This window comes from Pelodiscus sinensis, chromosome 9 (genome assembly GCF_049634645.1).
Source record: "Pelodiscus sinensis isolate JC-2024 chromosome 9, ASM4963464v1, whole genome shotgun sequence".
Classification (NCBI taxonomy): domain Eukaryota; kingdom Metazoa; phylum Chordata; order Testudines; family Trionychidae; genus Pelodiscus; species Pelodiscus sinensis.
Window position 1 is genome coordinate 29,533,371 of NC_134719.1, and position 27,945 is coordinate 29,561,315.

The window sequence follows — 27,945 nt, forward strand, 5'->3', positions numbered from 1 at the left end:
TCCCCTGTTGAAACGTCCATCCAATTCACTGACACTGCTTCTCATCTCTTGTATCTTAGGCTTGTTCTTCTAAGCACTTCTTCCTACGGAGTATGCACGTACAGGAACCATAGGGAGTCTCCACCGGAATCATCACCTGAATATAAATTATATACACATAAATAACTTTTCTCTAGCTAGAGTATCCATTAACCTCAGAGGTATTATAGAACTAAAATCAATATTCATAGAACCTAACAGCACTCAACACCTCATAATATCAACCCCACAGGGACACATTCCTCCTTTTGCAGAAGTCAGTAGGAAATTTGCCACAGATTAAATGAGAGCAGGAACAAATCTATATTGGCTATTCAAAGGCTAAGAGTAGTGATGGAAGGGGATCCAGACCAGGAGATAACAAGAGAACAAGGAGAAACTAATTCATTCATCTATCAAAAGTGGCAATCATAAAATCAAATAGCCTGATAATCTTCTCACGTATACTAGATTTGTATGAGTGTTACTTTTTCAGGTTGGCTCCTCAGCTGCACTGGGCAATACAAAGAGCCACAGAGGAAAAGGTGTGTAAATGTTTTACACTATCTTGCACCCTTACACTCCACAAAGTTCATGAGTTGCACCCAGTTCTCACTTCTTTTTACCTGCAACAAAATCTCAGAGGGGAGTTCTGGCAGCTGAGGGGTTCTAGAATAGTTTCATAGATACCAAACCAGAAGGGACCATGGAGATAAGGACCAAGGTCTGGCCTCCTTCTGTAACACAAGCTGTAGCACTTTCCCAAAAGAATTCCTAGAGCAGATTTAAAAAAAATCCAATATTGATTTAACAATTGTCCACAACAGAGAATCCACCATAACGCTTGATGAATTGTTCCTGTGGTTAATTTCTCTTGTTGTTAAAAATGTGCACCTTATTTCTAGTTTGAATTCATCTAGCTTCAACTTTCAGACATTGGATTGTGCCCAACCACACCAGTCCCCTAGGTAGGTTTTATATTTTAAGCATCTCCTCACCTCCTTTTCACTGGACAATCCCAGTTTCTTCAGGTCTGAGTCATAATAATGAATGTTGTTCAAGATGATTTCAACCTCCTTGAGCTGAAACCATAAAATAGGTGTCCATAGTTTGTCATACTTTAATCATGACAATATGATACATTTTCCTTTAGTTATAAATAAAAAGAGTTGATCAATCACAAAAGAAGGGTGGGCACAGAGGATAAACGAGATCCATTTTAGAAACACTGGAACATTAATCCATAGCATTCTTTCCTTTTCTTTCTGAGTCTACCCCTGTGAAGTGCTGAGTGCCCTTCCCTCCCATTACCTTCACGGAAAGTTGTCTACACCTCACTGGGTTGGCATTTTGTGAGCATTCTCAGTTTTCCAAAATGACTGGCTTGATCTTCAGGCTGTTTCATATTTTCCTTAGTTTCTCTAGACCAATCAACATGTAACTCACATTGGCTCAGCTTGAACTTCTCAGTGGATTTCACAATTGTATTTATTTTATGAGCTAAATATCAAATGGTGAAGGAGATACCTGTGGAACTCTTGCCAGGACGAGCATCTGGATATCATTGACAGTCTTCTGGTAAGAGGGTGAGTATTCGCCACATTCAGGTGGCCCAGCAAATGCTTCAAGGACACTCTGGTGAACAATATCCCTTAAAAATATTGCATGAAAGTAAAGATCTAATATTACTATATAGCACAGGGTTTATATGACGCCTACTCCCCTGCCACTTTCCCCAACCTCTCCTCGGTCTAACTCCAATCCTACATTTCTGCAAATAATCTTTTTACTTAAGTTATGTAACAGATTTGGTACAACTTCAGATGTTGTGGAGTTTCTCTGTACTAAATATGAACTACCCAGATCCATCAGGAGTAATGCCAGGTTACAAAACTGACAATGTGTATCACAGTGTTATTTACAGAAGTACTGAACACTCACAACTTCAGCTGAAGTCAAAGGGAGCTGTGGGTGCTTGGCAACTGTGAAAATCAGACCCAGAGATTTTAAATAAATAGTTTTAATGATTACAAAAAGCAAACTGGGGTTGCTTTTAGGGCACAGTTTGTGCAGTGCCTACAGCATGTGGAAGATTCTTTGTTTTTAGAAGAAGTCTAGAATAATACATTTACCAGCAGATACAATTCACTTCAGTACATACCATATGCAGTCAAAGTCAATATCTTGACACTCGTCATAGCACCACTTGCAGAACAGTTCTGCGCTTAAAACTCTGTCAGTGGTCTCGGGAAGTGTGGTGTATTTGTCCCTGTGGAAACCTTCAAATCCAGACAGTCCTGTTTTCTTAAGTTTCAAATCTTTAATTCCAGAGAAAATAACTGGACGACCTGTGATCCAAACATATCAGAAGGAAACGGTGAGCTCCTATTCATGCAGGCAGATGGAAGCTCTGTGGCAGTCAGTTGCATAGCCATTCAGCATTCACCCCAGCAAGGTCAGTTCCATAGCCATACAGCATTCACTCCAAGCTGCAGTGGTTTTATTTGTGTGATACATCAGTATTGTTACAAGCTATTTTCTGCACACACTTAGGCTACGTCTACACTGCAGGGGGATCTTTTTCTGCTTGTTTTTTCAGCAGAGACTTTTCCAACATTTGGCTTGTCTCTAAAATGAGGAATACAGGGATGCCGAAAGAACGCGCTTGCTTTTTCGGAAACTTTTCTGAAACCAGTGGACACGATCCCTAGACGTGGCAGAGTATCCCGAAAAACTCTGCAGTTTAGACATAGCCTTAGGTAGCTGAGAGCCATCTTCAAAAGATCAGAAACACCCTCCTGTTCCAAATGACATTAAAGTCTGTAAGAGGATCGTAGCTTTCTCAATACCAGCCAGAAGATTTCTTGACTTTTTATTTGGAAGTTCTTTTGAATGTGAGGAAACTTAAGGAGCTAAACAAAACAAAGAATGAAGGGAGATATGATTGCTCTCTAAATACATGAGCGGGATAAACACCAGGGAGGGAGATGAGTTATTCAAGTGAAGGACAAGTATTGGTGCAATCCATATAAATCGGACAAGAAAATTTTAGGCTTGAGATTTGATGGTTTCTAATCTTCAGAGCTTTCCCAGGGGAGTAACGAGGGCAAAAAAAACCTAACTTGTTTTCAGACTGCCTTTGGTAAGTACAGGGAGGAAAGGTATGATGACATTGCATGCAACAGCATATAGGCCATTTGTAACTGCTATTAGCAAATATCTCCAATGGCCAGATATGGGATGCTAGAGGGCTCTGAACTACTACAGATAATTCTTTCCCAGGTCTTCACATGCTCAGGGTCTAACTGACCATTGTGTTTGGAGTCAGGAAGGAATTTTTCCCAGGTTAGATTGGCAAAGATATTGTATATGGTGTGGAGGAAAGGCTGTTCATCTTCCTCTGCTGTAGGGGGCACAAGGTCTCTTGTTAGTTTCAACTAGAGTAAATGATGGATACTCTGTAGCGGGTGTATGGAATGCGTTATTTTTCTTTGGATCAGTTTCAGCTTTTGCAGACTGAGGATGTGAACAGGGTGCTTGGAGGAGTGCGACCGACCATGTGCTCGCTGAACCCTTGCCCTTTATGGCTTATTAAATCGAGCCAAGAAGGGATGACTGGTTGGATCCAGAAGATTATTAATGCGTCTTTTCGGTCTGGGACAGTTCCTGCCAACTTGAAAGAGGCGGTGATAAAACAGTTCCTTAAGAAGCCTACCCTGGACCCATGCAATGTGAATACCTATCTTCTAGTCACTAATATTCTTTTCTTGGGCAAGGTACTTGAGCGGGTGGTGGTGTTGCAACTCCAAGCTTTCTTGGAAGAAACAGATTATCTAGATCCATTTCAGTCTGGCTTCAGGCCTAGTTTTGGAACAGAAACCACCTTGGTTGCCTTGGTAAATGACCTATGCCAGGAGACAGATGGGGGAGTGCATCCCTGTTGATTCTCTTGGACCTCTCAGTGGCTTTCAGTACCATCGATCATGATATCCTTCTGGAGCACCTGATGGAGCTGGGTATTGGAGGCACTGTTTTGCAGTGGTTCCAGTCCTACCTGTCAGGACATTCCAGAAGGTAGAGTTTGGGGGCTGCTGCTTGACCACATGGTAATTGTGCTACGTACGGGGTCCCACAACATCTTGTCCCCTGTGCTGTTTAACATTTACATGAAACCACTGGGAGAGGTCGTAAGGAGATTTAGGGGATGGTGCCATCAATATGCAGATGACACCCAACTCTATTTCTCTGTGACGTCGGGTACAGGTATGGCAGCGATCAATCTGAACCAGTATCTAGACACAGTGATGACCTGGATGAGATTGAATAGGCTGAAGCTGAATCCAGATAAGACAAGGTCTTGTGGATCAGGAAGCCATCTGTCCGGGAATGTAATGTTCTGGATGGGGTCACACTCCCCTGAAAGAACAGATAAGCAGCTTGGGATTCCTCCTCGACCCTTTTTTAACATTGAAAATCAGATTTTCTCACTAGTCATGAGTGCTTTTGGGCAGCTTTGGATGATCCGCCAGCTGCAAGCCTTCCTGAATAAGAACGACTTGGCTACAGTGATTGATGCCTGATTGGACTATTGTAATGCCCTTATGTGGGGCTGCCTTTGAAGAGTCTTTGGAAGCTTCAACTGGTCCAGAATGCAGCTCCTTGAGTGTTAACTAATACTCGTTATACAGAGCACATTATGCTAGTGCTTAGGCAGCTTCACCAGCTTCAGGTATGTTTCCAAGCACAATTCAAGGTTTTGGTTATGACTTATAAAACCCTAAATGGGTTGGGACCGGGGTATTTGAAGGACCATCTCTTCCTATACAAACTCACCCAGGGATTGAGGTCGGCTGGGGAGGTTCTGCTCCATGGTCCTCCACTTATAGAGATAAAGTTGACATCTACACAGAGAAGGGCCTTCTCAGTCTTTGCTAGGCTATGGAATTCTCTTTCCCGGGACATTCACCTGATGCCAGTGTTGGCACTGTTTTGGCACCAGGCTAAGGCCACCCTTTTTATCCATGCTTTTATTTGAGGGGGGGGGGGAGTGTCCCTCCTCTAGAGGTGTTTTATGTTCCCCCCCTTTGGGGTTTTGTATTTTACTTTTATATATGTATATTTATTGTGTTTTAACATTTTTGTAAGCCACCTCAAATATTTTAAATAGAGAGGCAGGGTAAAAATATTTTAAACACATAAATAAATAAAAATAACTTGGAGTCTTTAAATCAAATTGTCAGGACTTCAATAACTCAGAGGTTATGGGTCTGCTACAGGAATGGGAGAGTGAGATACGATGGACCTACAGAGTGCAGAAGATCAGACTAGATCAGTGTTTCTCAAAGTGGTCTGAAAAACCACGTTGAGATAGCTGTTAACTGGCCGTGCCGATATGTTTAATTTATCGGCACCGTGGCAACAGAGCCTTGGGGCTCCCATAGGCTCTAGTTCGCCATTTGTAGCCAAGGGAAGCCACAGGAAGCAGCAGCCCGGCCACACCACTTCCCACAGCTCCCCTTGGCTGCAAATGGCAAACCAGAGTCAATGGGAACCATGAGTCTCCGTGGCTGTAGCACTGGTAAATTAAACATACTGGAAAGGCCAGTTAGTAGCTTTCTCAAAGTGGTTTTGGTCCAAAAGAGAGTCTGTTGTTCTAAACCAGATAAGGATAAATTTCTTTCTGCTGGTAGGACTAGATAGGTCAGGGCAATGGCAGCGGGGTATAGTATTTGAAGGTTACTTACACGCTGAAAAATTATTGTGTAAAAGTGACATTTGAATAGTGCTGATGGAAAGTTTTCCATCAAAATGGTTTTTAACAGCTAATTGGGTTTTCAGCAAAATATTTTTCATGAAAACTATGCACCAGATAAAACACTGAGATTTTATTGCACCGTTTTTGCAGAAAAATACAAGTACTTTATTGTATGTTGGGGCTTTTTGAGAGGTTGTTACTATTTTGGAGGGCTGTTTAAAATTCGACATTTTTGTATAAAAACAATTTCTTGCCCATTCTAATCATGAGGTCTATTTTTATTCTTTCTCAGTGACTTTTCATAATATCTGTCATTTTGAGCTCGTTATTACAATATTGTCTGAAATCCGATGCAATGTGCTATTACTATGTTCAATATCCGTTCTTTCTTTTCAGTTGTTAAATGTTGAACCAATTAAAATAATAATTACTTTGTTTGGATCACAAAAGCTCTGTGCTTTTTAACATTCAATGTGTTGATAATGAAATATGCTTATTAAATGAAGTCTCACAGAGCTCTTCTAACTAGCAGAGTGAAATGATAGAATGCAATAGTTCAGGGTTTCTCAACCTATGGGTCGGGACCCAAATATGGGTCGCCATTACATTTCAAAAGGGTCACCAAATGTCTCCCCAGGTGACTCTGCCCCCTCTCCTCCCCTGTTTTTGAACTGCCTTGGGTCACCAAGTCTCCCTGAATTGTCAAAATGGGTCCCCATCTGGAAAAGGTTGGAAACCGCTGCAATAGTTGCTTAAAGTAAATTTCAAAGTCTGATTAATATGCATGTAGGAGGCAAATTAAAGGCAAAGAAAATTATCTTTCAATAAAAAAGGAAATGGTTGAACTCTCTTTGGCAGGAAATCCAGAAAAAATATTAAAGAGCTGCATGATAGAGAGACTGAAAATTGAAGGTATGTCATTTTGGTGAGTTCTAGTACATGATTGGGGGGGAGGGGAATTGTGCAAATTCTCATGGGGTGCTCAATTCTAGCATGCCCTTTGTTGTTCTGTATGTACAATGCACTCAGCACCTTCTCAGGTTCTTTCAATCAATTAGCCAGACTTACGTTGGTTCAAAACATGTACCCCCTTAGTGGGGTCTGATAAATCTTTCTACAATATTTTAATTTACTTTATTTGGCTACCCAGGTCACTCTACTTTGGGCTCATATAAGAGTTCTGGTCAGCTCTTGTCCCTGTTCAAGGCACACTCCTGCCTCATTCCCTGAGTCCCCTTCCTTGAACTGGAGCTGTGCTTCAGATGGTCACTCCAGTATACAGGAGATACCAGCTGTCTTCCCTGGAGTTGGGTTGCAGGTTAGCCAGCTCTAGAGCCTTAGCTGCTCCCTCAGCTGGCCCTTTTCCTCCTCTATTAGTCCTCAGCCCAGAGGTTTCTGCAGGCCAAGTGAGAGAGCACAATGGAGAGAGGAGGATGAAGTAAGTGGGGATGGGGGGCAGAGCCACCGATAAAGAGGGTCTTCAGTTAAGGGGGTGGGGCCTCAGGTAATGGGAAGTCAAGGTGGGGCCTTGCATCAGGGGGTAGGGTGGGGCAAAGATGTCTGGGTTTTTTGTGATTACAAAGTTGGCACCCCAGGCCTGTGGACAGAGCCTGATGCCCTTGTCATGCAGCCAGAGCCTACATCCCCATGGCCGGAGTATGTTGCCTGCCACCCCAGGGCTGGAGCCCAACTCCACTGCCCTGGGAAGATGGGGAACCCACTAGCTGCCTGCTTTCCAACATTTGTGTCTCCAGAGGGAGACAGAGTTTATCCCCTGCTGGCAGCTCCAGGGAGGGACCGCTGCTTTGTCTCCCCTGAAATCAATGACTGTGGGAGTAATACTAATAGTCAAACTATTAGTATTAACAATATATTAGTTTAAGCAGCCCATTTTCAGAAGACAGTTAAGTCCTGTGAAGTATTAGTGTTTTGTGAACAATTGTAATTATTACGTGTTTAGAAATATAAATCTGAGTGCCCCATTATTTGCTCACCCATGATTCTGTGAACAAGGACACAAGATCAGATCCACAGTAAAACCTTTTATATGTGCTGCTTCCTTTGTTTTAGGAACCCTTGATAATGTCCTAAGCCCTTTAGCTCCTGCTGTTCTCCTTAAACTTGTCTGTTTTTAATCAATAGAGACATTGAGGAAGAAGCAACAACGCTGCTGAAAAATTATAAATTATTTACTCACCATTCGGACTCTGTTCGACTTCACAAAAGCGAATTCCTTCAGGAACAAAGATAAAGGAGTGGACATGGGGAATGCCTTTCTACAGATTTAAAACACACTTGTAAGTAAAACTTCAGTGCACTGTAGTATAACTTTAAAAAAAATGAACTGAGAGAAACAATTATCCAGAATACACTTGAACCTCTTTAATCCAGCAATGCTGGGAAACAGGGTATGCTGAATTAAAGATTTTGCCAGGCCACGAAGGGCACTATGAGGTGGAGTATGAGAGGGATGGGGATGGACACTTACCTGGCTCCCTGCTCCCAGGTGCACATGTGGCTCTAAACCTGTGCCACTCCCAGACACTGCAGGTGAAGTGCCTAGATGCGCTGCCCTTCCCCAAGCTGGGAGAAGGGAGAGTGTCAGCACACAGAGAAGCTTCCTGTTCATATCACAGGTGTTCCCAGATTAAGGACACCCAGAGTTCAGAGCTTCAAGGGTATATGTACTGCATTGTGGTAGTATTTTTATATACCTGTTGTAGACGTCGCCATGGTAGCTCTTGAATATAAGTTTTGATGTACACCACATGAGAAAATGATGACATGAAGTGATTGCAGATATCCAGGGCAAATTGTTCTATAGTGTCAATCTAAGAAAACAAATAGCATCTTAGAGGGCACCCATTATGTAATGTATATTGACATACAGGATCAGATCACAGTACACGTGAATCAGTTTTGTGGCCGATATGAATGCCATTCAATTCTGGGTTTCTAAAGATAATGTCTGTCTAGCACCTAGGCAGCTCCTATTGCATTCTAATTTGCAATAGGAACTAAAAGTCATATTTTATCAGAGATCCCTTATGCCTTACCTAAAGGAGTATTCACACCCAGGAAAGGGCAAAGCAAGCTAGAGGCATGGGATTGAAAAAAGTCACTACAGGATCCTGACTCTCAGAAGATCTAATGTCAAAACACTCTGGGTGGGTGGTCTGATTTGAATAATAAGAATTAAAGAAGGACAAAGACTAAAGATGGGTTTTCATTAATTAGATTGAGAATATGGTACACACTATGACATAATTAGGCTATATAGAATTAGGGTGCTTAAAGACTAAGTGATGGAACTAAACTGAGGGTAATGATACTTTCCTTCTTTATAAAGCACTTTAAGATCTACTGATGGAAAGTGCTATATAAGAGCTAGATATTATTATTATTTATTTTATTATTATTTTATTAAAGAGTGTACCAGCAATACTACACAAAGGTACCTGAAGACAGGTGTGAGGATAGCACTGGCTAAATTTATCAGACAAAATACTTCAGAAAACTAAAGAGGGGTCCAAATTCCAATATCTATATCCAGAATTTCATTCATACTTTTCCGAAGTTTAGGGGTATCAGACATGGGGGATCTGGCCTGATCAAATGCAAAAAGCATTCATTATAAAAGAGGTCAGCCAGCCAAGCCTAAAAGTGTCTTCAATATATAAAATATAGATTATTCAAATTTGGGCACCAAATAGTAGATGAGAGAGTGTATGTTCTATATAAAACAGAAGTACTGGAAAAAGGAAAGACACAATTTAAAATCTTGAGAGGAACTGCAGTGCCAAACTAGAAAGCAGACAGAGGAAGAAAAACAAATGAAAGAAAGTGGGCAATAGAATAGTTTAAAAGAATACCCCATTGCATTTTGCCAAAGCAATGACGATGTTCTTTATGGTGTCAGTAGGGATAACAGCAGAATTGTCTCCATGCACGTATTCATTGACAGAATCCAGTCTAATATGTACACAGGCCTCCACTTCTTTAATGTGGTGCTGCTTGCTATCTCTTCTGATACGAAGAAGCTTAATCATGTTCTTTCCATACTCAGAATTTAAGATTTCCAGATCTTCATACTGCAGTAAGAACAAATACATTTTGTTATTCAATGGAGTTACAGTGGAAGCCAGAGCCTGGCTGAGCAGGATCAAACACCTATTTCTTTATCAATTATTTTTATTTTTGTGGTTACCTGTGGTACTTAAAACAAGTGAGGTAATGGTGAAGGTGTGAAATATTGGCAGGAAGAAAGAAACCATTTTAAGGAGATACTGTTATTAGTGGTATTTAACATTTATATTGCAGTAATGCCTAAAGACTTCAGCTACAGTGGACTCTCTTGTGCTGGGCACTATACAAACATCAAAGGTAAATGGTCTATAGTATGGAACAAATGTTGTTTGAAAAAGGGAAATATAATATGCCACTACAGATGTTGGGTCTGATGCACCACTGTGTTGTTCCTCATATATATAGTCTGTGATTCCACAGAAATCAGTGGTAAGCTGAAATCAGTGGAGTTATACCAACATAAAAGGTGGATTACAACACTGCTGAGTGAAGCCCATTATTAATTATTATTATTTTATTTGATTACTACTACTATGATAGGGCCCAGAATCCTCACTCATAGAACAGAATCTCATTATAGCGACCATTGTGGGGGGAAAAAGACAACCCCTACCCCCAAAGAACTTACAATTTAGTGTGAACTAAAAGAAAAAAAACAGTCAATTAATACAGCAAATGGGGGAAAACAAGGAAACAGTCAGACTGTGATGGAGTGTACAAACCCCACTGGCCTGGAAGGGTTTAAGGAGAGTATTGGGCTCAGATAGCCCTGCCCCTCCAGCCTTTCATGCACCAACCAGCAACAGGACTGAAAAAGGAACATACCAACTCAGGACGGGGAAGCTGTGAAGGAAGACAGACCTACCTGGAAGGCTCCTTACAGACATGCCAAAAAAGTCCCACTAACGGAATAGGGCTATATGTGGGGTTTGGTTTAGTTTTTTTCCCCTTTTTAGCTTATCTGGGGCAGGAAACTGAGAGAGTAAAGTACTGGGATGAAGTGATACAGGAAGGGTATCTCAGAGAGCACCCTGGGAAGTCAAATGTTGTTTGCCCTCCTGGTGCCCTAGAATGCAATGACTGGGCAGGCCCTGTCTCCTTTACCATTGCTTCCACTACTGGTTGGATTTTGACCACTAGGCCACACAGCCCCATGAGGACTCTATTATAGAGACAAAAGAGATATTATGTCTCTCTTAGCACATTGCTCCAATGTCTGAATAATTAGGACTCCAGATTGCAAATCTGAGGGCTTCTCTACATGGCTCCTTCATGTGCAATATTGGGGTTTGAGTTGCTAGCATGAACTAAAAGGTACCTATTTCACATTAACATATTCCTGTCTGAAACAGAACTATGTGACTTCACAGAATTTGCTGGAGTGATTCTGGATTTGTTTCCCTGTAGATGAGATATAATACAATAATCTGTCTCTCATGTTGGAAAGCCAAGCCACAACATTGGCTCAGCTCTGCACTAACATTTTCTGGTTTGTCCTTGGAAATTCATTAATTCAACCAGCCAAAAGTAGTCAAGATCCTTTTAAACCTCTTCCCATATTTGTAAAATAACAAAATATAAGCAGAAATACTAGGGTGCTGCGTTATTTCAAAGCTACTAGTTCTTGGAACCCATTTAGAATCCTAGAATCAGAGAATACTAGAACTGGAAGGGATCTCAAAAGATCATCAAATCCAATCCCTTGCCCTCACAGCAGGATCAAGCACCATCTAGATCATCCCTGATAGATGTCTATCCCACCTGCTCTTAAATATTTCTAGTGATGGAGATTCCATTTATTTCTTCTACATGGGTTTTCTTTAACTTAGTTCACTGTTTTCTAGTTGGCACTTTTCCCCAGTTACCTTTTAAAATATGTTTATGACTTGCAGTACCTACTAAAATTTCTAGTAGCAACCCAACTAAGTATGTAAAAGAACATATTATAATTATTATTAAAAACAACAAATGGTTGTTTAAAGACTAACAAAACACGTAGATGGTATTATGAATTTTCATTGGCACAGCCCATTTCTTCAGATGACTGGCTTATCTGCAGCACTGGGGAGTAATTACTTTGAATTACTCTGGGGAGTAGTTATTTTGAAATAGCAGCAGTAGAGCAATAACACTAAGGCTGTGTCTACATTGGCATGATTTTGCTCAAAAGCACCCGCTTTTGCGCAAAAACTTGCTGCCTGTCTACACTGGCGGGGAGTTCTTGCACAAGAACACTGACGTTCTAATGTGTGAAATCAGTGCTTCTTGAGCAAGAACTATGATGCTCCTGCTCAGGAATAAGCCCTCTTGTGCAACTGTTCTTGCGCAAGAGGCCAGTGTAGACAGGCAACATGAATTCCTTGCGCAAGAAAGCCCGATGGCTAAAATGGCCTTCAGAGCTTTCTTGCGCAAGAGAACATCTACACTGGCACGGATGCTTTTGCGCAAAAGCACATCTCTTGCACAAAAGCACATGCCAGTGTAGACATTCTCTTGCGCAAATACTTTAACGCAAAAACTCGTGCGTTAAAAGTATTTGTGCAAAATCTTGCCAATGTAGATGTAGCCTAGCACTATTTAGAAATAAACATTATTCCTCAAGAAAAGCAAATTTTAGGGAGTACAAATTTTGAAATAACCAGCCCGTTATTTCAAAATAACGAGAGGGTAGTGTGGATGCTTCATTTAATATTTCAAAATAAGGGGGGTTATTTCAAAATAATTCCCTAGTGTAGACCAGAGATTTGAGGGCCTAACAATGGGGAGAGTTCTGCACTCCAGGTGGTGTCAAATGCAAAACTGCACTCTATGTAGCTTTGTCTAGTCCTCAGTGAAATGAGTTTGAAAATAAGATTTTTAAATGAAAAATAAACAGCATAGGTGCTAGAACTAAGGAGCACAGGGAGTGGAGGAAGTGCTGCAGCACCCGCTGGCTGGAAGTGGTATCCATTATAAACAGAGTTTATAGTTTGGTTCAATGGCTTTCAGCACTTTCTCTATAAAAATGGTTCCAGAACCCTGATAAGTAGTAATAAGTGAATTAAAGTAGAACAGAAAACCTGAAGACTTTCTGTTCTTGACTTGTGTGTATAAGAGCCCAATCCTACAAAGAAGAGCAGCAGCATTTACTACCATTAAGTAGTGTTATGGGAGTGGAAGGTGTTTAACACCTCACAACGGCTGCTCAGAGGATTGTGAGATTAAGCTCTCACAAGGTTTAAGGCTCTCGAAACTGCTCAGAACTGAAGCAGTTCAGCAATATATTTTCATTGCCATGACAAAATTTAACAAAATTGAAAAATGTGATTGTGGCATAAGTTTTCATGTTTTTGACAGAAAACTGAAGTTCCCAGTGGTCAAAAAATTATCACACAAACACAATACATAAATAAAAAAATCTTAGTTTGGGGATTTTATGAAAACTAGAAAAAAATCATGAAAACTGAAATTTTCTCTCAAAAAAATGCCATTTTGTCAAACGAATGCTTTTTGTTGCCAAAAAGATGTTTCAGTGACATATTTCAAGCTACTGTACTCACCAACCTGAACTCCATGGAAGTCATTAAAGAAACAAAGTGGGTGAAGTAATATCTTTTATTGGACCAACTTCTGTTGATGAGACATACTTTTGAGCCACATAGAGCTGTTCTTCAGGTCTGAGAAATGAACTCCAAACAGTAAAATGCAATGTGGATTGTTTAGCAGAGGGGTCAGCAACCTTTCTGAAGTGGCATGCCAAGATTTAACCCTCCTACCCTGGGCCACGCCGCTTCCCTGGAAGGTGGGAGGACAGGCTCTCTTCACCATGCGCCCCGCCTGGTCTCCTATCCTGGGCTCCTCTCCAGCTTTTCCTGTGATGCTTTCACAGTTTCACTTTTTTTTATGTGAAGTGATTAATATTAAACATAAAATAAGTAAAAATAAAAAGAGAAACCCAAAATAAACACCCTAAATCCCTTAGTCAATAGTAAAGCAACTAAAACAATAACAATTATCATGAAAATAAAAATAATTATAGGTATTCCTATAAAATATATAAAATAATTCTTACTTAAAATCTTTTAAAGGCTCTAAAAAGGCTACCAGCTAGATGGTTTAAAAACAAAAACCAACCTAGCATGCGCGCACACGCATACAAAATCAATAAAAAACAATAAAGCCCAACTATTAAATTCCTATTCAAAATACGAATATGGATGGTTAACATCACCCTTCCTGGGTGATACTGACTACTTATGGTCAGTGGGCTGCTCCAGCTCTGTGGGGCCTGGCACACCACAGGCAGGGAAGCTCCTGCTTGGCAGTTCCCGGCTAGGGCCACTGCTACCTGATGCTCTGGCCCCGGCCAGAGTCATCAGATCAGCTGCCATCCAACATACAGCCTCTATACGCATGTGGGAGGGGGCGGTTGAGCTCTTGCCACGTGCCACTCTAAGTCGGCTCACATGCCACTTATGGCACACAGGTTGTAGGCTGCCAACCTCTAGTTTAGCACATATTGTGAGGGACTCTCAACCAGCACCAAGAGAACTAGGTCTAACAAAAGAAATTACATCAGCCACCTTTTCTGTCTACTATCCCAATCCCAACATGGCTACAACTAAACTGCACAGTAGAAATGGCAGTGAAGGGCAAGCAGTACCTTGCAGCACTGGCTTTCATTGTATATGAAACATTCCTCATTGCCTTAATTTTTCTATGTCTATTCAAACTGTTCAGCTCTGTCATGATTGCTTTGATTTGCTCTGTGGTATCACAGACAGTTATTATTGCAGATCATTGTGGTGATAGCTGAAAGGGATGAAACTGAACAAGGCAAGAGAAATGCACTTTTGAAAACAACTTCTCATTTAAAATCTGGTACTTGCTCATTCTGTGCAGCTGACAAAATTCCAAATGACTGCCCAGTCTTTAGAGTTGCTATGCTTTGCTGTTACTTAGTTCCGCCATTGTACCTGTGTTGCAACTGAAACTTCCAGCAGAAATTAAGATGGCAACCAAGAGTAGATTAAGAACATAAACAGAGACATTTTGGAATGTTAAAGCATTAAAAAGGTGAATCAGAAAACTGTAATGCACATCAATCAATGTTTTCATCTTTTCTTTAGTTGTAGCCTTTCAACTATATGTCTGAAGAGTGAAATGTAGATTATTGAAAATGGATTGGATTTCTTTGTAAGTATGTAAATCATTGCATTTTGACTACTGCAAACGATCATTGCTTTACAAAGCACTAATTTCTTATTATCAAAGTGAGCATGCTAGCTGTGTTCTTATGGCAAGCTCCATGCATCAGGTGCCATTATAGCAACATTGGCAGCAACCAGGTTACAGTGAGCTATTGTAAGAGTGGATCTTCCCTGCTAGGAAACATGGTTGAATGTAGGAAAACTGGGAGCCTTCATTATTATTTCAGTCTTAGGCCCATGGCACGAGCTGACCCCTTTCCTTGCCAGTATCAGCTCAATGCCAAGAATTGATGGGACACTGAAACTGAACCACCTTCTCGATATATCCATGATGAGGCATGTTGACAAGCAATATGGAAAGTTTCAGTGTGTGGGAAAGTTTGATTTTAGCATGCAGTTACATCCCTCTCTTCCTTCTAAATCATACAGCAAGCATGTATTTGCAGTTCTTATTTCCATTCCCCAATATAGCCTGATATTTAAATAATATCCTCAGTGAGTGGTCCAGAGTACTTCATAAGCAAAGAGGACACTCAACTTTGTTTCTAGTTATCTTATTACTTGACTTCCTCTTTGATTTCCATCTTCTTATAAATTTTTTTTCTTGGCTCTATTAATTCCTATTTTTGGTGATCACTTTCTTCTAGCTTTAGGGGGTAGCCAAGTTAGTCTGTACAGGATAAACTTAAAAAACAACAAATGGTCTGGTAGCACTTTATAGATTAACAAAACATGTAAATGGTATCATGAGCTCTCGTGGGCACAGCCCACTTCTTCAGCTGCCACCATCTTGGATTTCTTCAACTCAATCTGCTTTGCAGGTTTGCTGTCTTGTGAATTCCTCTACCACAACTTCATCCTCAGATAGTGTCTTTATGTGAAGTACCCATCTGAGAATTAAGAGAGGTTTGAGGGGATTTGTGGGGCTCTAGGAAACAATGATGTCTGCTAATTATGCCAACTTCAACACAGAGCTAAAGACTAAAGCAGTCATTCAGCTCTGATAACTTAATTCCTCCCCCTGCTCTGCCCACCTCTTCTGTTTTTTCTGTCACACTTACTTGTTTTATCTTTTTTATACTTAGGTTGAAAGCTCATTGGAGCAGGGTTTGTAACATCTAGAACAATCAGATCTCATTCTGTGTGGATGCTTGGGAGTTTAAAATAATATACATAAATAATAATTAATGCACAGCTGTCTGCAATAAAGTACTCAAAGAAAGTAGTCCAAACAACCATGATGTGGGCATGTATTTATGGAAACATATATTGATGTTTAGTTCATCAGGGATATCCATGTCAATGAACGACTGATGACAATACAGAATATTACAGTTTGAAGATTAAACAGTCTTAGTCTGTAAATACACAGCCTGCTACAGTTTGTTAAAGTACAAATCTCTTCTGAAAAGTAACACAGGGTAACAAGAGAAATCTGGGGCTCCATGTTGATGTCTCTTCATGGTTTCATATCTCATATATTCAGTTTGTTGGTAAAAACATGTATCTCCTGACTGCCTTGCTTACAAATTCAAACTGGGATCTGAGACTCAAGCTGGGAATTTTCTTTTTCATTCACCTCCAGGAGTAACAAAGGGTCTGCAGGCCAAATTAGACTCCTGGTGACTTCCATGAAACCCCCTTTGCCTTCTGCATATTTTTGTAAGTGCAAGTGTTTGAAATGTACTAAACAATTCTGTTGATGAAGCACAAGGAGGAATAGAACCTAGCTCATTCTCTCTTAGCTCTGCTAGGTCTGCAGAGCTAGCAGATGTAAAAAGCAATAAAAATGATTTTCTGCCACTAGATGTGACACCAATAGAGCAGAACTTGCAAACTGTTCTAAATAGCAATGGAAGTTCTTCTGTGTGTCTGGAATACTAAGGGCCAAAGTTGGCTGCAGCACCACTTTAACACAGTGGCATAGCCAGGATGGGACAGGTGGGCAGGCAATGGGCCTTGGCAGATAGTCTTTCTAGGGGAGGCCATAAAAATGTGCATCCCACCCCCTGCTCCACCACTTGTTGACCTGCCCTGCTCTGCCCACTGGGTGTTCCTGCCAGGGAAGGGAGTTGGGGACTTGCCCTGTACTGCCCACCCTGCGCTCCAGCTGGAGCATGAGGTTGGGGCGTGCCCTGCACCTGGCACTCTGCCCATCCAGCACCTCAACTTGCATCGCTCCCCTGCCTGCCCAGCAATGGGGTTGGGGCACAGGGATTTGCCTCTCTGCTCCTGCCCGCCTGGTGCTCCAGCAGGGGGCCTGTCGTTTTTGATAGGGCTTGGACATGGGCACAAGGAGCTGGGCCAAGGATTCGCCTTCCCAAGCTGGTGGTTTACATGCCATCCATGCCTAAAAATCAAAAAGGAACCCTAGAAAAAGTGGCAACATTGACAGATTGTTAATAATACAAAAGAATAGCACATGTATGTGGGGCAGGGGTTCTCAAACCTCCATGTGCCACTACCCCCTTCTGACAATACCAAAGACATCAACTCTGAAGGAGTGTGGGAAAGGCTGCCACCTCAGCACCAACATCCAAGGCTGAAACTAAAGCCTGAGACCTGCCACCTTTAGGTTTCAGCCCTACACAGTGGAGCTCAGTCTTCAGTTTCGGCCGTGGGCCCCAGCAAGTCTAATACCAGGGTTGGTATTAGACTTGCTGGCAGGTCATGACCTATTTTGGTGTCATGACCCACAGATTGAGATGGCTGATGTAAGGACAAAATCAGAAAGGCTGAGGCTTAAAGTGAGTTACACCTGACAAGGAATAAAAAGGCACTAAGAAGAGAAAGATGAAGTAAAATATTGGTCCTCTACTTAGCGAGGAAGGTGAACTGGTAACTGATGACATCATGAAAGCTGAGGTGCTTAATGCCTATTCTGCCTTGCTCTTCATTTTAAAAAAAAATTAGTGATGACCAGCTACTCAACACACTTACTATTAACAACACGGGGGAAGAAACACAAGCCAAAATAGGGAAAGAAAGGTTAAAGAATATTTAGATGTACTAGATGCATTCAAGTTATCAGGGCCTGATGATAGTCACCCTATCAGAGTGAGACCAGAAACTGAAAGAGAGCCTCAGACTGGTCATGAGCTACTCCCCAGAGGGGACACAAGGAGCTGCCATAGTGGGGAGTATATCCCTTGACAGACCTACTCAGCTGAAGTTAATGAGAAGTAACTGAAGTCAATGGGATTCTTTCCTTTCACTTTAGTGGGAACTGGATCAGATTCTAGAGCAAGGGTGGGCAAAAGGCTGCCTGTCCAGCCCGCCAAGCCACCGGATCTAGCCCGAGACTGCCTTGCCTGAACCCTTATGGAGAGAGCAGCTCACGCATTAAACAACCAGGTGCTCTCCACTCTGGACTGCCAGGGAGGGAGGAAAGGGACTTTGCACATTGCTCCCAGCCCTCAGCAAAATCTCTTAGCTCCCATTGGCCAGAGGTGGGGAGCAGCATGGAGCCAAGTAAGCCTGCCTTAGATCTGCTGCATTCCTGATCAGGAGCCACCTCAAATAAATGCTGCCCAGCTGGACCCCACACCCTGACTCGCCTCTCACAGTCCAACCCACTGGCCCAGATCAGAACTCCCTTCTGCACCCACACTCCTTGTCAGACTCAATAGCCCCATCCCAAACTCCCTGCCCTAGGTTGGAACCCCTCCTGCAGCCTAATTTCCTCCCAGGCCTGCACCCCAACTCCCTGCTCAAGCCCAGAGCCTTCTCCTGCAGCCCAAACTCCTCATCCCCAGTTCAACCCCAAAGCCCACACCCCCCTCTGGAGACCTCATTCCAACCTTCTTCTCCAATCTGGAGCCCTTTTCCATGCCCTGAAGCTTTCATCTCTGGTTCCACCCTAAGCCTCTGTGCCTCCCACAAGGCAGGAGTCAGGAGCGCCAGCTTGTACCATTGTTGGGGGAAAGCCCCAGGCCTCCACACCATAGGGCTGTGTGTGATCCATGATAAAAACATTTTCTGTGATACAGTGTGTGTGTGTGTGTGTGTGTGTGTGTGTGTGTGTGTGTGTGTGTGTGTGTGTGTGTGTGTGTGTGTGTAAAGGCACCCCTCCCACTTTAAACCATAATTATTCAGTTGCTTGAAAGTGATTCTAATGCCTTTGACTCTTCTGCAACAGCTAAGTGAATATAATCAATTTCCAAAACATAAAAGGAGCAAATGAAATGTTCCATTTATAATCTTCCTTTTCCATCAATACATATCTGCAACAAGCAAAAATGGTCTATATGTGCTAGAGAAAACAATTGGTAAAATGCAAATTGTAAATATATATAGAAAGAATATTATAAATATGACCATACTGGATCAGACCAAAGATCTATTTAACTCAGTATCCTGTCTTTCAACAGTGGCCAGTACAAAGATGTCCCAGAGAGAATGAACAGAACAGGTAACCATCAAGTAATCCACTCCCTGTCACTCATTCCCAACTTCTGACAAACAGGAGCTTGGGACACCAGCACTGCCCATCCTAGCTATAGCCATTGACGGACCTATCCTCCGTGAATTTATTTAGTTCTTTGTTGATCCATGTTGTAGTCTTGGCCTTCACAAATTCCCTGGCAAGGAATTCCATAGGTTGACTGTGCGTTGTGTGAAGAAATACTTTCTTTTATTTGTTTTTAAATGGTGGCCTATAAATTTCATTTGGGAACCAATAGTTCTTGTGTTATGAGGAGTAAATAACACTTCCCTATCTATTTCTCTACCCCAGTCATGATTTTATAGACTTTTCTACTGAGATACAAATGTCACTTTGTTTGCAGTTTCAATAGATATGGGCTCAATCCATTCATTTTGGAGCTAGATTTTCAGCACTCTAAATCTAGGTGTATTTTGTTTAGAAGTTTTGGTTTGGATTATTATTATTATTATTATTATTATTATTATTATTATTATTATTAAAGACCAGGGCCATTTGCAAAATTTTAACCATATTCCAGAAGTAGAGCTGGTTTTAGATCTTGGGTTTCAGTGCAAGATGATATCCCTCTTGCAGGATTATAATGGATTATATACATTCCTGGAATATGGCCAATCACCACTGCTAATATTTCTGTGCTTCACTATGTGTGCACTCAGTCTACCTACATCACCTATTTCCTCCCACAAAAATGTCTGCAGAGGAAGCTGATATTGCACAGCTTCCACAATCAGCAGGCAAAGAATTCCTTCCTCTTTCCTCAGAAACAAGAGCTGAACTGCAAAGTGCTCAGAATACCAAGAGAGGCAACTCAGAATTTGTGGAGGTTTCTTGAAGAAATACTGATTTCTGGGGCCTGTTTAATGAAGAAAGGGGGAGGAATTAATTTAGGTGTGGTTCACTGGACTTTCAGATGAATCTGGAGATTGTCATAGAAGCAGAATGGTACAGTGGGGAGTCATGGCCGGAAAAGTGAGGGGCCAGGAATAAATGGGAACAGTGGATGATCTCAGATGCCCTGTTGCCTGTTGTTTCCACTTAGTGTGTTATCATGGTATGCATAGAGACATGAGATGAAAACCCCGTAATGTATATCATGTAGCCTGCTGAATGTGAACTACAAGAGGGAGTAAAATTCAAGAGGGCAGCACACTAAGGCATCTGGGCATATCAGGGAATCACAACATAATATGCTGGCTGCGATGCTTCCAAGCCCCTGAATGTCCTAGTCTAGGATATTCATAGGAAATGCAAGAAATGTGCTTTGTGGTTTCAAAGGAAAACTCTACCCATTAGAGCTGTCTATTTGAAGAATATTACCAGCAGCAAACCAGCCAATATACCTTGACTTCTTGTCTTTAGAAGTGGACAGAGAATACTGGGAATGTTTTAGTAATGACTAATCACTTTATGCAATATGCACAGGCATATCTCACATGTGACCAGAAGGTAACTATCATAGCTTGAGTGTTGTGGGAGAACTACTTTTCAGCAAATCAACTTCCAACTTGGATTCTGAGAGTTGCCTTTTTAAAGGATGGCAGGGATTAAAAAGCCCAGGACAACTCCTAATCTCTATAATGAGACCCTCAGCCAGAGCAGTTTAATCAAACTCAGTTAAATATGCTGGAAACTTTACATTCAAAGCAGAAGACAATTTGGAGCTAGCATATTGTAGTTTTGGTGCGTGCCTACATTGCCATACAGAATGATGCTATGGGAGTTACACCATACTTCCTGATGTTTCAACAATAACTAGATTATCCATAGGCCTGAGCTTTGGTGTATCAGAACATGCAGAGAGCATCAACAGTATGTCTCCCAATTAAGAGAAAAGATGTGGAATGCTTGTCACTTAGGCCAGATCTACAACAGACCCAGCAGCTTGGCTTAAAATACACAACTCCAGCTACATAGAATATGTAGCTGGAGTCATTTTACCATAAAATGATCTTGGCAGTATCTCCACAGTGGGAGGCCAATGGGCGCAAACACTCCCATTGGCTTCCTTTACTCCTTGCAAAAACAGGAGTACTGGACACCTATGGAGGTGCCCACTGAATTCGATTAAGAACGTCTTCACTAGACTTGCTAAATCAAACTCCAGAAAATCGATCACAGCAGCAGCAATCTTATGTGGAGTGGAGACAAGGCCTTAGACATGGCTGCAGCCCGCAAGAATTCACAGTAAAAAGCACTAGTATGATGTTAGGGTGAGTTCTCAGGAACTCCAGCCATAAAACAGAGATCTGTTGCAAAATTTGGCAGTTGCTGGCAAATACAAGGTATTTGAAAGCAGGAATTTACTTTACCTGAGGGTTAAAAATTTGGGAGATTTGCCAGTCTACAAAAATCCAACCTGAGATGGTACTAGTGCAATTAAAGACAGTACAAGGAAATTCTTACTACCAGTGAGATAATTAATAAGCACCCACCTACAAAATAGGCCATGACATGGGACCTGGGTGGCAAAAAGGCGTTGGACCAAAGCCATCTTCCAGCACTAGTAGTGAGTCCCTGGGGCTAACCTACCACTACCCAATGCATCTGAAAGTGAGTCTGAAGAGGAGAACACTGCTATGGTATGTCCTAGAATGGAGATCAGCTTCTGGCTTCAATCTGCTGAAGTCTGTGAAAGCTCCACTTCTTCATTCCTAAATTGTACAACGGATGCTTTAGGCCCATTGCTGGCAAATACATGCCACTAATGACACCAACCTGGAGTAAGAAGTATGTCCAGTCAGTGCTTCCAGACATCTTTGGAGAGAGAGAGGAATCAGATAACCCAGGTAGGTTGTCCAGCAGTGAGGGCAAACAGGTGGAAGGTGCCTGGGTGGTACTAGACCCTCTGGTACTAGAAAAGGAGAGGCATGGCCTTTGCCCAAAAAGAATCAATCCCCCAGTCCCAGGAACGCCCATTCTCAATAGGCATGACAGGGTTATCTGACCAGTAAACAGGCTAATTTATGATGCTCCTGGAGAGGCTAATGAAGAACTGATACACTTAGCTCATGGGCTTATGGCAACCATAGAAGGTTTCTTGAGACCCTATGAGGAGAACTAGTGGGCCTGATATAACATGGAGTGCAACTGGCCAGGATGACAAATTCTCAGCTGTGGGGAGAATGTAAGCAGGGTCTGAATGTGCTCTCCCCAGACATCTGGTGATGACCTGGGGGAAAAGACTTCAGGAGCAGACCATATTTACATAGTAGACACACCTACTCTGGCTAGGTGTCAGCAGATGGAGCTTCTCTACCAAACTGATCGCTCTGATGCTCAGCTTGTACCTCTTGTTTCAGATGCCTCCTGTTTCAGATGCTGTGTCATAGTGTTCAGCAACCAGGATTCACACTACCACTTGAACTGTTGTCTGACCGTTTACCCCAAAAGTTAGTCTTTGCAACAAGACACTCAAAGGGTAAATTTTAATTTGTTCTTCATAAGCTTATAATAATGACACTCAAAAGTATAAGATGCTTCCCGGAAGACATATAAGACACAGCCCCTATCCCTAAGGGGTTTATAATGTATATTTTAGATATGACACGATGAGTAATGGTGACAAAGAAAGGGTGACAAAGAAAGGGTGAGTGTTGCAGCAATACGATTATGTGTATGCTTGGTTTATGTATCACACATTTTTGTGGTATAGAAACAGGTGCAGCTACAATTCTGGTTCACTTTGATTTGAAGTAGCTTAATTGGGTTTTGCTTTCATTGTGTATATTTTCATGACAAAGGAAGTATCTACTATCAACATAAAATGGGCAAGCATTAAGAAACGATAGATATCTCAGTCTCTTCATTTTCCTAAAGAGTAATATCATCCATAAGAAAAATTCTATGGATCTTTTAAAAGGATGGGATCTTAGGCAACCAGAGTGAAACTTAAGTTGCACTTCATTTATTCAGAAAGCAAGTACATATTATCAGCCATCTACATTTAAAATAACTACATTTTTTTAAAAATTACACGTACATTTTTCTTTTAAAATCTACCACTCTGTCAAGAAGTTTAACACTTGAATGCAAAGATATCTGCTGATCTAGTGATTTTTTTATCCCAATTTTATTCTGCTTCTGCTGCCTACCTCTTCCAGTGCTCTGAAGTGAAAGTTCTGCTCTAGAGAAGAAACCCAGTAAGATCTTTTTTGTGCTTGAGGATCCATTTAAGATGAGGCTGCTGCTCCAAGAAGGCTCCTGCTTCAGAACCATGGCCGGGAAGGGTGGGGGGAGGGAGAGCTAATTGTCTAACCCCTCTTCTGGAAACCCTAAAGCCCCCTTCTCCTTGGTGCCCAGGTGTGTCTGCAGGAGACTCCCCAATGGCTGTTCTGGCACTGGGGCACTGTCCCACTCAGACAAAATGGGGAAATTAAAATAAACTAAAGCTGATTGCAAAGGGAGCAGAAGATGTAAAAATCAGACACAATAAGGCAGTTCCTTAGCTGGGGTGAACTGCTATGACAGTTTACACTTGCTGAGGATCTGCCCCACCATGCCTGATACAAACTCATAATAATAGGAAATGTAAAGTCACCTCATAGTGCACACCTTCTTCTCAACCTCCTCCATTACCAAGTAATGGGTTCCACTCTGCTTGACTGGGGTTACAGTGAAAGAGGATTATTTTTGAAGAGACAAATAAATGTTAATTATTTTGCCTTTGTATTCTCCTCAAGGATACACACTTAAATCCCAATGTTTAAACAAGGAGGGAAAAAACAACTTTGTGGTAGCCCTTTCTTTAAATATTAGGATCACATCACTGGAGTCTTACGACATTCCATAATTATCCCAAGAAACTCCTACACCCATATATTAGTTTATATGAACTATTGTGTGTATAGGATTATTCCTTTATTTTCAAGTATTGAGAAAAAATACCTCTACTCAGCCCCCTAATTGCATTCTAAGGCATGAAGCCATCTGCGTCCGTGATGAAACATGCCAGAGCTGGAGGTCCAGCATTGTTAGCTGTCTGCCATGATCTGTGAGATCCCTCACTGAAAGAAATCAGTGTAAGCATGACTGTGTTGACGGCATGTTTTCAACACAATCTTTCCATAACAACAGAGCTAACAACCGAACTCCACAGATACAGATAGAAAATGACAAACAGAGAAGTTAAAAAATAAACTAAAAACACAAGGAAAAAGTGTGGCAAAATCTAGACTAAAGAGCAGATTCCATTCAATATACTGTGATCCTATGTTGGAATGTCATGACTTGGATACCTCAATGATTAGGTATTTTATAAATACCCAGATTATACACTAGGTTCAATATGTTTTAAACAAAGTAACCTGTATCTTCAAGGTCAGAATGGATAAAGAAATTGGTCCTTCCAGTTTCTCAACAATCCATCCTCAGATCCTTTTGCAACATACTACATATCTGCTCAAGGATCAACCAAAGACATTTAAAAAGTGACAGCTATAGATAAGCTACATTTTATACCCTTTTCATTTTAAATAGGATGCATTGTTCAGAATATATATTTTCCATAGCTTTTAATCCGTTCACTAAGAACAAAACTCTTTCTGTACTTAGATTTAAATATATGAAGTATATTTTATGAGGTATATTTGATATGTTAATTATTTTTAAGAATGAGTTAGTAAAATATTGAAAATTATATAAGAGAATATTATTGAGAAAAGACTGATGCATAATGTAAGTGATGTCAGTGACTTCTATTGATTTTAGTATTACTTCATTGGCTTTAAAATTTTGCTGATCTTAGATTTGCACAAGAGATGTTTAGGGAAGATTCTGAGACCTGCGAAAGATAAGTAAAAGTAAGGAATGTTCTTCCTTCCGACTGACCACTTTGTAGTGCTAGAACAATATTCAAACTGTGCAGCCTTATAAGAGCAGAATACGATCCTCTCTGAGTCCAGGACCATTCAAATTTGTATGTGATTGGTCCAACAATAATTCACAGCAGTAGGAATCCAAATTGGAGAAGCGAATTGAGATATGTGAGAAGAGGGGGTGTTGTTTGAGTTTTAAGTTGTGTAGGAGACCTTTTACAGTACTGAAACTTCACTGAAGTGTGATGCAACTCATTTGAAGAGACATTCCTTTCTTAAACTCCAACTTGGCCTCCATCCCAGGCTGATCCTTTGATAACTTGCATTTCAAAAACCTCAGATTGTTGTTGGGGTATTTAAACCCAGAGTTTGTTTCACACACCTCTCTGGTGCCACCCTTCTCTGTGTTGTAAGTTAATATTTATATCTCTTCCACATAGCTTTGCAAATAGATGTGCTCATGCATTGGTCTGATTGTTCTCAGGATCTGTGCTCTGGTACCCTGGTATCGGTGCATTAGAAATGCCTAGATTGGATCAGAATAAATTTAAAGTTTCCTCTGCCCAGGAATCTTGTCCTTCTCTGTCATACAGGCCCAGTAACTGGCATGCAGAGTGCAGGTGAGATTTGTATCTTTCCCCTCGCACCTGCACACTTTCCAATCCATATGATCACCCTCACTCTGAAAGCAAATGGGATCTTCAAGGATTGAGAAATGGAGCTGGCCATTTTGTTTTAGCACTTGAATGGTGAGGTAGAGGAAGTGGCAGATATAGGGCAGGGCGAGCGGGGCAGCTGACCCGGGCCCGGCACTTCGAGGCCCTGTGCATGTGCTGTGGCGCCATGGCACATGCGCTGTGTCAAAGGGGGGCCCCGCAAAACCCTCATCCACCCCTGGGTAGAGGGCAGAGAGAGAGAGAGCATGGTACAGTGTATAAATGCAGTTCTGCTCTGTCCCTGCAGGGGTCACTATGTACAGGGGAGAGCAATTACTACAATTGTTCTCAGCTGCCAGAGGGCCCTGCTTCCCCTTTTTGCTGCAGTCACCTGTGCAAGAAGACAAGGGATTAGGAAAATGGAAATGAAGAGGAGAACTCTGGTGGTGACAACTGGAAGAGGAGAGAGCAAGTCAGGGAAACAAAGGCCCCAAGGCAGGAAGAGAGAAAACAACTGACTGAGAGAGAGAAAGAAACAAGAGGAAAGAAATGAAGTTATAGGACACAGAAGTGAATGGGCAAGTAGCAGTGAAGGCAGGGAATGGAGGTGAGGGAGACACTGAGGATAGAAGGACAATGTGAGAACAGAAAACCCAAGATGTGGGGGGGGGGAGGAGGAGGGGAGGACAAGATGGGGGGGGAGGCCCTTAGTGGTGGGGAAAGAGGACGGAAGGAAGAAATAGGGGAACAGGGCCTTGAGAAAATAGAAAATGGAGAGAGAAAGTGCTTTAGGAGTTGGAGTACAGATGGGCAGAAGATGTACAGAGAATCCTAGAGGTGGAGGGAGGTGGGAGAGGTTAGAGACTGTGGGCAGAATAGAAAAAAAAGAGAAACAATTTGCTCTTGCTGTTTATCACACTTCCCTTCTGTGTAACACAATGTGCTTTACAAAGGTGATTAAGCATCATTCCCCCAATCCCTCTATTTTAAAAATGGGGTAACTCAGGTAGAATGAGATTACAATGAAAGGCATAAAATGAAGTAAATTTGTCCTGGTTACAAGCAGATTCAGGGACAGAACCCAGACATCTTCACTTGAGTGTCTTTGAAAAAGAGAATAAATTTAACACAGAACTAAATACAGAAATAAATACACGTAAAAAATGTAAGATCAGAGAAAATGAATCTGTAAGGAAAAAACTATACCTACACAGTGAGGAAAAATAAATTGAGATAGAGATGAAACCATTTAGCCCTCCAAATTTTTTCTGTATCTGCAAGCATCGGTGAAAAGTGAACTTAAAAGATTAATGAATATGCTTAAACCAGCAGAATGGTTTTATAAACATCCCAATGACAACAGCTGATTTTAAACTAATAATTTCCCAGCAGCATTTGCAATCCAAACATTACAGCACAGAGCCTGAAAATGAAAGTAACTTCATTCATTTCCATTGTCCAAGCTGAGAAAAATGCACAAAATAAATAACAAGCAGAAATAACAAGCAAGTTGGATTCTTCACATTCTTTCATTTGGGTGTTATTGGCAAATGCCTTTGTTTACATGAGGTGGCTTTTTTAGTTTACAGATAAAAAATCAAAATTATCTTACAAACTCCTTGACTTAGAAGTTGTACCTTATTTCATCTTACCCTCCAAAAGGACACCTTCTTTTCCACTTGGTTTTAGATGCTAAATAGGTCATATTTAATTCCCAGTGATCTCTGCTAGACTGATTTGACAGCTTTAAAATAAATAGGTGAACACAAAAATATTCCTTAACATTTAACATCACTGTATCTTATTGCTTTGAGATAAAATTCCTATCTCTTGTTAAAACTTACTCGCTGCTGAAACACTGGTGGCCGCTCCATTGTTACCTCCAAGTCTTAGATGGCTGAGAAGAGTAATACCAGCTACAGCAGCTGCCGCTCTATAAAATATGTCATCTTAATGTCAGAGGAGGAGCAATGGTTGTGGG

The 27,945-nt window shown here is 41.4% G+C and overlaps 1 protein-coding gene and 1 long non-coding RNA gene across 2 annotated transcripts in view; one reads left to right on the forward strand and one right to left on the reverse strand.

Moving 5' to 3' along the window:
- On the reverse strand, positions 1-27,896 carry LOC102453497 (uricase-like). Its single transcript, XM_006120287.4, has 8 exons — positions 27,809-27,896; positions 9,646-9,864; positions 8,488-8,604; positions 7,971-8,049; positions 2,180-2,366; positions 1,546-1,669; positions 1,017-1,100; positions 1-136 (listed from the first exon to the last, which is right to left on the reverse strand). Exons 1-8 carry the CDS (start codon positions 27,836-27,838, stop codon positions 56-58), a joined length of 921 nt encoding a protein of 306 aa, XP_006120349.2. The 5' UTR covers positions 27,839-27,896; the 3' UTR covers positions 1-55.
- Positions 5,494-27,945, forward strand: part of LOC112545324 (uncharacterized) — a 29,055-nt gene continuing 6,603 nt past the window's right edge. The window contains exons 1-5 of the long non-coding RNA XR_012905941.1: positions 5,494-6,685; positions 7,916-8,070; positions 14,968-15,034; positions 19,419-19,459; positions 22,795-22,913. This is a non-coding gene — a long non-coding RNA (uncharacterized LOC112545324). The remainder of the gene's footprint in view (positions 6,686-7,915; positions 8,071-14,967; positions 15,035-19,418; positions 19,460-22,794; positions 22,914-27,945) is intronic.